Source organism: Mus pahari, chromosome 3 (assembly GCF_900095145.1).
Source record: "Mus pahari chromosome 3, PAHARI_EIJ_v1.1, whole genome shotgun sequence".
In the NCBI taxonomy this organism is placed as follows: domain Eukaryota; kingdom Metazoa; phylum Chordata; class Mammalia; order Rodentia; family Muridae; genus Mus; species Mus pahari.
In genome coordinates this window covers 102112845-102123795 of record NC_034592.1, presented here as the reverse complement: position 1 = coordinate 102123795, position 10951 = coordinate 102112845, and the positions used below count along the sequence as shown (strand labels likewise).

General features: G+C 54.5%; 1 protein-coding gene across 1 annotated transcript in view; it reads left to right on the top strand.

The window, feature by feature from the left end:
• The window catches only part of Plcb2 (phospholipase C beta 2), a 19521-nt gene extending 12176 nt beyond the window's left edge, over nt 1-7345 (top strand). Inside the window, exons 19-32 of the mRNA XM_021193454.2 lie at nt 553-707; nt 1236-1400; nt 1879-1978; nt 2688-2792; nt 2941-3035; nt 3161-3236; nt 3441-3488; nt 3619-3829; nt 3910-4078; nt 4168-4244; nt 4332-4427; nt 4879-4936; nt 5483-5569; nt 5903-7345. Of these exons, the coding sequence (XP_021049113.1) occupies nt 553-707; nt 1236-1400; nt 1879-1978; nt 2688-2792; nt 2941-3035; nt 3161-3236; nt 3441-3488; nt 3619-3829; nt 3910-4078; nt 4168-4244; nt 4332-4427; nt 4879-4936; nt 5483-5569; nt 5903-6106 (1646 nt within the window). The 3' untranslated portion in view covers nt 6107-7345. The remainder of the gene's footprint in view (nt 1-552; nt 708-1235; nt 1401-1878; nt 1979-2687; nt 2793-2940; nt 3036-3160; nt 3237-3440; nt 3489-3618; nt 3830-3909; nt 4079-4167; nt 4245-4331; nt 4428-4878; nt 4937-5482; nt 5570-5902) is intronic.
• Nucleotides 7346-10951: the final 3606 nt, after the last annotated feature.

The window sequence follows — 10951 nt, the reverse complement described above, 5'->3', positions numbered from 1 at the left end:
CCCGCCCCTGGGCCCTGCATTCCCAGATGCCCCCCCCCCAGAACCCACCCCTGGGCCCTGCATTCCCAGATGCCCTCCCCCAGAACCCGCCCCTGGGCCCTGCCTAGCCTATCCTATCCTCCCTGGATAAAGAGCTTTGATACCTACTGGGTGTGGCATTTGTGTGGGCTCTGGGAGCACTTTGGGGAGGGGCTCATCCCCCCATGCCTATTCAGCTGTTCATGTATAGGAGCATACATAAGACACGAAGGCTAGCATGGGTTCTGGCTGCTTTGTTTACATGTTACCTCTGGGCCAGCTATCCCAGATCCTCTGTGAATTTGCAGCCTGGTCCTCCCATTACTCCTTGCTGACTCTAGGTTGAAGACCCTTCCTGAAAGGCTAGGTACCCCCAAGGGACTGGAACGGGACATGAGAAACTCTCACCTTCATGATCTACCCAAACTCCTCCATTCCCAAGACCAAACAAAAAGGCTTGAAAGTTTTGAAAAGAGACTGAGAATAGATCCAGGTTACACCATCCTCACTCACGGCATCCTCTTGTCCCCCTAGACCTGCCCATGCAGCAGAACATGGCAGTGTTTGAGTTCAACGGGCAGAGTGGCTACCTCCTAAAGCATGAGTTCATGCGCAGACTGGACAAGCAGTTCAACCCCTTCTCTGTGGATCGAATTGATGTGGTGGTAGCCACCACCCTTTCCATTACGGCAAGGCTCAGGGCTGACAAGTGGCTGGGGGGGGGGGCGGGCTCTTGAAAAGAAGGCCAAAAAGCCCACCCCTCTACCTCAACCTCCTTTCCTGATATCTTGAAGACTTCAACCCCAGCCAGTTCCTGCAGTAGCAAGTTGCCTTGGAAACAGCCTCCTCCTCAGCACTGGAGTCTGCCTCTTGGTCCCCATGGAAACCAAGGGGAAGGGCTGAAACTCCAGTGGGGGAGGGGAGAGAGAGAGAGTCTGAGCTATGCTGGGCAGCAAGAGCCCAGGCTCCAGACCAGGGGGTAAACGTTTGTTGCTCCTTTCTTGTGTGGGTGGCCAGCCTCTGCCAGGGTGTCCTGGAAGCACTCAGGTCCTTAAAGCTTGCCTGTAAATCTTGAGTCACACTGCCAGTGCTGAAGGGGGACTGTCACAATACCCACTGTAGATACTTAGCCTTATGGGGACAGATGCCCTACAGGCTTAGGGATCAACTAGAGTGGGAAATCTAATGCTGACCTTACCCTGGCTTCTCACTTTTAGGTCATCTCTGGGCAGTTTCTGTCAGAGCGCAGTGTGCGCACCTATGTGGAAGTGGAACTGTTTGGTCTCCCAGGGGACCCCAAGAGGCGGTATCGTACCAAGCTGTCACCTACTGCTAACTCCATCAATCCTGTCTGGAAAGAGGAGCCCTTTATCTTTGAGAAGGTGCTAGGGCTGGGGCTGGCACTGGCATCTGTCCCTAGTTCTTGGCCTGTCCCTATATGACTTCCTAACATTTAAAAGTCTCAAACTCAAGTTCACAAGGTGTGTGTGTGTGTGTGTGTGTGTGTGTGTGTGTGTGGCGGAGGGTCCTTGCACATATTAGGATTGGGGATAAAAACATGAACTCTCAGCCCAGAAGCTAACGGATGATGGGGTTCTTTGTCTCCTTGGACACTGGTTGGCAAAGCTGCCAGGGCTGTTTGCACGGCAGACATCTAGTCCATTTTCACATGTAAGGCTGGCTCAAACTGGAAGATGCCTGTGTGTACTGTAGAGCATTGCTTCTGCCTATCCTTACCAAACCTAGCAATGCCTGCCAGGGTCTCATCCTGGCATTTAGTGAGACTTCTGGAGTCAAGGGGAGGGGCCGCTTGGCTCCCCGCTGTCCGCTCCTAGACTCTTCTATCCTAAACTACCACAGATCCTGGTGCCTGAGCTGGCCTCCCTCAGGATAGCTGTGATGGAAGAAGGCAACAAATTTCTTGGACACCGCATCATCCCCATCAATGCCTTACATTCTGGTAAGGAACTGGGGATCTTAACTACTTGCAGAGTCTGAGACAAGACAAGTCTCCTGTCTAGGGGGCAGGAGTGGCCTTCAGGTGGGGTCTCCGAGGTCTCAGCTTCCTCCCTCATGTTATCAGCTTATCTGGGACAGGAATAGACTTTCTCCAGGAACTCTGCCCACCTAACAGAATGCCCATGATCTTCTGGAGTCACTGTTACAGATTCCTGAGCAGCTGGCATCTCTGGGCACTTAGAATGTGTGAGAGGAGCTGGTGAGATGGCTCAGCGGGTAGAGACACTTGCCGCTAAGCCTAATGATCCCAGTTTGACCCTAGACACCACATGGTGAAAGAGAGAGAACCAGTTCCCACAAGCTGTCCTCTGACCTCTGCGTGCGAACGCCCTCACACGCAGAGTAAATAAATTAAAATGTAATAAAAAGGTGTGAAGAGCTATAACACATTCTCAGAATAAATAAATGCGCGTGCACACACACACATACACACACACACACACACACACACACACACACACACACACACGGCAGATAGATGAGGAGTCAAGCAAGTGTTAACCTAGCTTGCCCAAAGCCACACAGTGAGGAAGCACAGCATTTGACTTAGAACCCTGGCCTTTGACTCCAGAAGTCCTGAGTGCTTGCTTGTGCTGTGGTGCTGAGCAGCGTGAGCTCTGGCTTACCATCCACCTCACCGTGTTCCACAGGATACCACCATCTGTGCCTTCGAAGTGAGAGCAACATGCCCCTTACCATGCCTGCTCTATTTGTCTTCCTGGAGATGAAGGACTACGTACCTGACACGTGGGCAGGTAGGAGACCTGTGCCTGGCCCCAAGCTGTCCCCTCCCTCTCCATTCACTAAGCCAGTGTCTGAAGTGGAACGAGAAAGGGTGGTCGGTGGATCCTCCCGTGCCTTAAACTCCATACACACCGCTCTTCTCGTGTCCTGTGTTCCCAGATCTTACAGTGGCCCTTGCCAACCCCATCAAGTACTTCAATGCCCATGATAAGAAGTCCGTGAAGCTCAAAGAAGTGACAGGAAGTCTGCCTGAGGTCTGTGTGGCCTGAACCACTCCCAGAACCCTCCACGGGCTGTGGAATGAGTGGGGAGGGGCAGAGTCCCCCACTCAGGGAAAATCGTGTTAGAGCCATCGTTCTAACCGGCCACCCTCATACAGAGGCTCTTCTCCTCTGGGACACCTGTTGCCAGTCAGTCCAATGGGGCACCAGTCTCGGCAGGCAATGGGTCAGCAGGTAGGTAGTTCTGGGTCCACCTGCCTAGTGGATAGCTCTGTACCTCTCCCACCACACCCCTAGTCCGGCTTTCATTCGGGGAAGGAAGATCTGAATCTGAAGCCTCAACACTAAGAAAGGGGGAGTTGCTTAAACTACAGCCCCGCAGGAAGCAAACTGAGGTGCCTCTAAAGCACCTGACAGTCCAGGCCTGTGTTCTTACAGCACCCGGGACCAAGGCCAAGGGGGAAGAAGCTAAGAAAGAAGTGACAGGTGAGGCCTGCTGAGCCATGTGATCGTGGGGCAGGATCTGGAGGGAGGGCCTGGGACTTTGGGGAGGGGGTGGCCTGCAAGATTGGGAGGATGCTCTGGGCCTCATGGCACCTCAGCCATGCTTCTGCAGAGCCACAGACCGCCAGCTTGGAAGAGCTGCGGGAACTGAAGGGCGTGGTGAAGCTGCAGCGGAGGCACGAGAAGGAGCTTCGAGAGCTGGAGCGCCGTGGAGCCCGGCGTTGGGAGGAACTGCTGCAGCGTGGCGCCGCACAGCTGGCGGAGCTCCAGACCCCGGCAGCGGGCAGCAAGCTCCGCCCGGGCAAGGGCTCCCGCAAGAAGAGGTACGGGCATCGGTGGCGCCCTGCCCTCCCCGAGAATGGTGGCGCCTGATTCACGGCCTGTTCCCTTGTGGCTTCCGCAGGACCCTGCCCTGTGAGGAGACCGTCCTCGTCGTGGCGCCTAGCGAGCCCCCCGACGGGGCGGACCCGCGCGTGCAGGAGCTGAAGGACAGGCTGGAGCAGGAGCTGCAGCAGCAAGGCGAGGAGCAGTACCGCTCTGTCCTCAAGCGCAAGGAGCAGCACGTGACCGAGGTGTGGGACAACAGCGGCTGCAGCAACCAACCCCACCCCTTCTGCACAGCCAAGGGCTTCTCGCGAAGCTAATCCTTCCTCCTTCGCAGCAAATCGCCAAGATGATGGAGCTGGCCAGAGAGAAACAGGCTGCCGAACTCAAGACCTTCAAGGAAACCTCGGAAACGTAAAGTCTAAAGTCATAAAGCCCGCCCCTACCTCCTCCCGCCAAAGGCGGCGGCCCACAGAATATCTCCCCCCTGTCTGTCCGCAGTGACACCAAAGAAATGAAGAAAAAACTGGAGGCCAAGAGGCTGGAACGGATCCAAGCCATGACCAAGGTCACCACAGACAAGGTGGCCCAGGAGAGGTATACCTTGAAGGGGAGGCCCACCCCAGCAGCCTCCAGCTGGAAGAGGGTCAACCCTACGAGGGCTCCTGACTTGATTCCCATAGATCTGCCTCTGTCTTGGCCCTTCACAAGCTATTGCTGTATCTCTCAATCTCCCTTGAGCAAAACCCAGATGCTAACACTGCTTAAGGAAAGAAGAACAGTAGAAGGAAAACCGTGCACAAAGAGAGGGTGTTGGAGCCAATGGGTAGCAGCCCCTTAGCTGTCTGCACTCTGCACTGTGCCCACCCTCGATGTCTTTCTGTCAGAGTGTTTTAAGGAGGAAGTGACTCAGGGGTCCCAATAGTCCTCCATCTTCCACATTGGTCTCTCTGCTCCTCCCTGCTTCAGTGATGGAGTTCTTGTTTGTCATACCCTTAGGATAATTTATGGACTCTGTCCCTTTATAAAACTCCAATTGTATCAACAGGCTCAAGAGAGAAATTAACAATTCCCACATCCAGGAAGTGGTCCAGGCTGTCAAGCAGGTATGCAGGGCTGTGTCCTTCCCAACCATCCTCACCATAGGTTTGTGTGGGGGATGTGAGTGTCCTTCTTTTGAGCCCTGAAAGCAGGCTGCCCAAAAGTGTCCATGCAGCCAGGAATGGGAGGAAGTATCCCAAGGTTCTGGCCTGTGGGTGGAGCCTGCCAGCCTGAAGGGACCGACCTGGGAAACATGAGTTAGCAGGCGGGAGAGGAAAGCATCCTGGGACGCCATAGAATGGAAAGGGGAAGGGAAACACCGCTGAGAATGGATCTAAAGCTCCTTCCCTGGGCACTACTGACCACAGTAACAGGCCTGCCACCTACTGTGGCCTGACCTCGTGTCAGGCACTATGACAGGGGCTTCCTGTGGGCCAGCCATGTGATCCTTCACAATCCGGAGCACGATTACCTCACTTTACACATTGCAAAAGCTGCCCAGAGGTTAAAGAATTGGCCCCGAGTCTCACTGCTGCTTAGCTGAGAGCTGGGGTCCAGTCTCTATGCTGCTTTCCTGTCTGTCTGATTCTCTGTCTCTTACCTGCACCCAGATGACAGAGACCCTGGAGCGTCACCAGGAGAAGCTGGAAGAGAGGCAGACAGCCTGCCTGGGGCAGATCCAGGCAATGGAAAAGCAGGTGAGAGCTCTGTCCTGGTCCCAGTGGAGCCAAATGGGTGGGAAGGGACCTGACCCCAGGGGCTCCACAGAAGAGGTCAGCGGAGGGGTCCATCACACCTCAGCAGTGGGCCACAGGCAGGTTCTCATGGTGTCCCAAGGTCCTTTCAAAGGAGACCTCTGCAAATTTCTTTGCTTGATGCTTCTCCTGGAAGGTTCTCTGATGGACCTCCCTCTCTCCACCTCCTCCCAGGCTTTTGGAACTCCCGAATAGAATGGGCTTCTTAGTGTTCTAGAGTCCGGGGCAGGCAGGGCCCCCTCCTGAACCTGGTAATGGTTCCTGCTGTCTCTACAGTTCCAGGAGAAGGCGCTGGCAGAGTATGAGGCCAAGATGAAGGGCCTGGAGGCTGAAGTAAAGGAGTCGGTGCGGGCCTGCTTCAAGGTCTGCTTCTCTGCTGAAGCAGAAGACAAGCCCGAGAGGCCCTGTGAGGCCTCTGAGGAGCCATGTTCACAGGAACCACTTGTGAGCAAGGCAGACACCCAGGAGAGCCGCCTCTGATGCCAGCATCTCACTCTGACATTTAAGCAAGGATGTCCACGCCCTTCTCTGGAACATGGTCCCATTTCCCAGGAGAAAGGGACCTTAATACTCAGATAAGGCAGGAGTAAGAGACTGTCAGGGCAAGAGTCCTCATGGAACCTGAGTCTTTTCTAAGCTGGCTTCTTCTGTCTGTCCCACCTGTAGTGCCATTGAAGGCAAAGGAATATGGACCAAGAGAGGAAACTGGGCCCTGGCCTCCCCTCTGCCTTTCCTAATGTACAAACAGGGGCGCTCCACTTGGAGTTCTGTTCCCTTTCCTGGACTCTTGGCTTTGCTCCCTGGAACCTTCCCTCTTGTGGGCGTGGCTCCAGCAGAACCGAGTCCTCCTGTCTTGATGCGAGTGCCTTGATGCAGTACCTTACACAGGCTTCTAGGCTACATCTCAGGCCTGCCTGAGTACAGGGCATTTGCTAACCCTTAAGGCAGAGGTGCTGCCTCAAAGCTCTCTGGGAATGACTATTTCCAGAATGGCAGCCAAGACCCCTGCCCTCGCCTCCTGCCTATGGGGATAGATGGCTTCATGGGAAAGCTTTCTCAGCTGCCCCTCAATTGATCAAGTATTGGAGGTGTGGGGGCTATGCCTGCTGGCAAAGGGAGACTAGCTTCTAGGGTGCTCTCTCCAACTCTGAAACCTGTTCACTCTCTTCTCTGGATCTGGGTCTGGCACTTCCTAGCAGGCGTGCCACCAGTCTTGGGTGGGGGCTTGAGCTCATCATCATTTTCTTCACTGAATTTACACGGTTTATTTATTTTTCTCCTTCCTACCAAAGAACCCAATCCCAGAATCTCTGGCCTCTGTTCTCCAGTTAGGAAAAGACGGGGGGAGTGCAAGGCCTCTGAAGTCAGGCGAGGGAAAGATGGGGTTGGGGGTGGTGGTGGAAGGTCTCTGAAGTGAAGTTGCTTGAATGGAGTGTGGGGAATGGGTCCCTTGGGGGCTACAGGAAGAGAGAAGGCCCTTCTGGGGCCCTGTCAAATGACCCTGCCTATGGCTTCTGTGTCTGCTGGCCCTGATGCCAGAACCCTTAAAAGATGTTACTCTCTCTTCTCTACACCCCCACAGATGTACTTCTTCCTTGTCTCTCCTGACCAGGGCTGGAGCAGAAGATCCCAGGGCTTCTTTAGGAACACTGAGAGTGACCACACACACACACACACACACACAGGAACCTGCCCCTGCTGTGGTTGAATCCAATAAACTTTCTGGAGGCAGAGCTTGTGGGCCACACCTCCAACTCTGTCTCAAATCCCAAATGGGCGGGGTGGTGCCGGGAAGAGGTTGTTTTCTTATCAGAGTTACAACAGATGCCAGTAACTGTGAACACCTGTGCCTTTGGAACATGAACAGGGACACCCTCCCAGTCCCTCCCAGGGCCTGGACCTCAGGGGTCCCTACCTGTTCCTGGCCACAGAGTAAAGCTAAGACCTGTTCATTCATACAACTGAAGCCTGGCTTCTGTCAGCCGGCCTCCCTGTCATATCCACACTGGATGCCATCAGGATGGGATAGCCACACCCCGGGGCAGTGCCCTGGCCTCAACCCATTCTCAGAAATCCCATTTTGCCCTTCCCTCCTCCGACCTCCCAGAGATGCAGCTCTGTAGAGATGAGGATCCAGAATGAGGGGAACTCACTGAAGAGGGTATGTGGGTTCAGTCAGAGCCAGCAGGGCCCACTGGGCAGTAACCACAGTCAGTACCCATGAGCCCACAGGGAAAGTCGCCTTCATTTCTCTTGCCAGGCCAGGTTGCAACTGAGCAAATGGGAAAGGGTTGCAATCCTGCCTCCTGAAGGGGCCTCTGAATGGCTTCTCAGGCAGTCTGCCTACCCACTTGCTTGCTTTCCATCTGATGCCCCAAAAGGCTGGTTCTAGGCCCTGGAGATAGGTTAATCTGTGGCCACAGGGGGCAGTACAGAGGAAGAGTTGATGCCCTCCCTTGAGCACTGGACCTGGGCTCCATCCCTGTTGTGCCATAGGGCCAGGTTCCCTCTTCACTCCTGATTTCCATTTGATATGGGGAAGGGTCCTCACCCCTCAGGAGCCCCATGGTTGACTCAGTAGCAGATCCTCTGCTGACTCACCCCACACACACCCCCCCTTGCACACACCCCCTCCCAGCTCCCTGCAGCTCCAAGGCACGTGCCACTAGGCTCAACCCTCAGGAGCTAGCAAGTACAATGTGACAGGGTGAGGGGGCTGGTGACACTTGAAGAGGAAAGGAGGGGGCGGGAGGGGCAGTTACAGACAGACAGACTTGCACACTGAGGCACCTCTGGGAGGAAGCCCTTTTGCCAGCCTGGGGCCTGCAGGAGGAGAAGCTGGGCGGGTGGGAGGGGAGGAGTGTGAAGTGCCTGCCTGCCCCCTGCCTGCATAGCTCCTTCTCCTGTCAGCCTTCAGCTCCCTAAGCGACAGCTTCTAATTCCGGCTGTTGGAGCCTCTGTGCTTCACAGTGAAATCTCTGGGTTTTTTTTTTTTTTTTTCCTCCTCCCAGTTTTTGCTGTTTCTTTTCTGTTCAGAACATAGTGAGCCAAGGGTAGAAAGTCAGGGCAAAGGCTCTAGGTTCTGAAACCTGGGACTCACTGCCCATCTGGGAACTCAGCGCAGACCAGAGTGAGGCTCTGAAGAAGACTTGACCAATTTTTCCACTATGCCCCCCAATACATTGTTTCCTTCCACCATAGGCAACAGGGGCGCAGGCAAAGCTGAGCCGGTTCAGGGAGGCTCTTGGGAGGAGGGGCTCAGCCAACACCCTTTTTTGGGTGTTTTGGTGCTTTTCTTCTTGGAGGTACACAGCCTAGCCTTCCTCTTGATCCTGAAGGCAGAATAAAGGGAAGGAAGCATTTTTCTCTCATGATGCAAACAGGGAAAACTGAGTCCTAAAAGGACAAAAGCCTTTCTTCTGCTTAAGAAGGAGGGGGAGCATGCCTGTCCCCTTCCTGGGAGTGGAGAGTGTCACCTGGATGTTGATGGGACGGACTTTGAGGTCCCTCTAAATGGTGCTTCTCCAACTGGCTCCTGATCCTGTGCGGTGCAGGCTGCGTTTCTGCCTCTGCTTCCTCTGCACAGATGGGACTGTGCAGGCACTGACACTACCAGTATATGACACAGGCTGAGACCTAACTCTCCTGCCAAGAAATGCGTGGGGGCTCAGTTCACCGACTGTGCACTTAGTCACACGCCTCACAGAACAAAGGGGAGAGTGAGTCCCTGCTGTAGGGTCCTAGGCTGTCCTGGAGCCTAGGTAGTTCAGACGATACAGATGCTCCAGGGCCTCGCCATCCCCTGCTCCCCGGGGTAGAGCATGCCTCACAGAATCCTCACGAGTGTCCTGCAAAGCAACCTCCAGGCTGAACATCCCCTCCATTCTTCATTGAACTTCCTTTCTCTTACAGCATAGGACCCCTGAACACAACCCTCCACATTGTGTCTGTTGGGTGCCTTTGTCCCCAGAACCCCTCTGCCTGGACCATCTTCACTGTTTCTTAGCCTGTGTCACTCGTCCTTAAAGGACCAACTCTGCTGTTGCCTTCAGAGGACCTTAGTCCCCTCTCCTTCCTATCATTTGTCCTTCCTTCCAATGGCTGTTTGAGTTTGTATTTAGCGTATGTTCTCGGTCCTGGGTTTGTCTTCCTGACTGAGAAGACAAGTCTCATTCATTCAGAATTTAGTTTATGCATCTGTGTTTCCCATTGCTGGAAACACAATGATAGGGTCTCATGTAGCCCAGGCTGGCCTCAACCTCACTATGTAGCTGAGGATGACCTTGGCTCTTCTGATCTTCCTGCCTCCATTTCTCAAATGCTGGGGTTGTTAGCGTACAGCACCACACCCGGCTTCATCCTGGGAATCAAACCATTCTTTCATGTATATTGGGCTGCAAAAAGTCCCTAGCCCTTCACTTATTCTACAAATAAACTCCATTTCAACTATTCTCGAGCCCTCTAGTCCTGGGAGCTTGTGGGCACTCATTGTAAGACTCAGCGCAGGCCTTCAGTATTCCCCCTCTCTAGCACCCATGAGCTGATTGTCCAAAGGAAGAGGGTGTCAGTGGGTTTTCCACACATCTGATTGGAAAGAAAAAGGATCTCAGGCTCTCTCCTTTCTCTAGGAGCCAGGCCTAGAGCTCTGTGGCCTAAAAATGGTTTTGAGCTAGAGAACCCAGCCCTGTCAAGGAATTCTTGCTTGTGTCTTTTGTCCTTTCCTAGACCCTAACTCTTGCTCGTCCTTGAGGGGATAGGAAGTAGTGCCTGGGGAGTCCAAATGCCTTCACACTCTTCAGGGTCCTACTGCACCTGCCCTGGGTCACAGCGACCAGTGTCTAGTCAACTTGCTCCACAGCGACCGACCAACCGTGGAGCTAGCACGCGGGCGCGCTGTCAGGTTTGGAGACGTCTGAGATTGGAGAATGCACCCCCGCCTTGCTCTGAGTGAGCGCGTGCGGGAGGCACAATTGTGTGTGGCTGTGATTCGCTGCACTTTAGATGGCAGTTATCAGCCAGACTGAGCGCCCTCAGTCCGGAGCACAAATGCCTCATAACCCAAAATTACTCCTCCTCTGTCTCTTGCCCACCTCAAGCTCGTGCACTGTCCACTTCTGCCCTCGTGGGGTCCCAGTCCCTTTAACCTAAAACCGATGGCAGGAGCTCCCGCCAGTTTCTAAGCAGCCGAGGCTACCGATTCCGGCGGAGGCGGGGGGCGGGGAAAGAAGACTGAGACTTTAGGATTGGCCCCGCCGCGTGCATGTGGCCCCCGGCGAGCAGCCTCCGCCCCCGCCCCGCAACCGCCGCCGCATTCCCAGGGGAGCG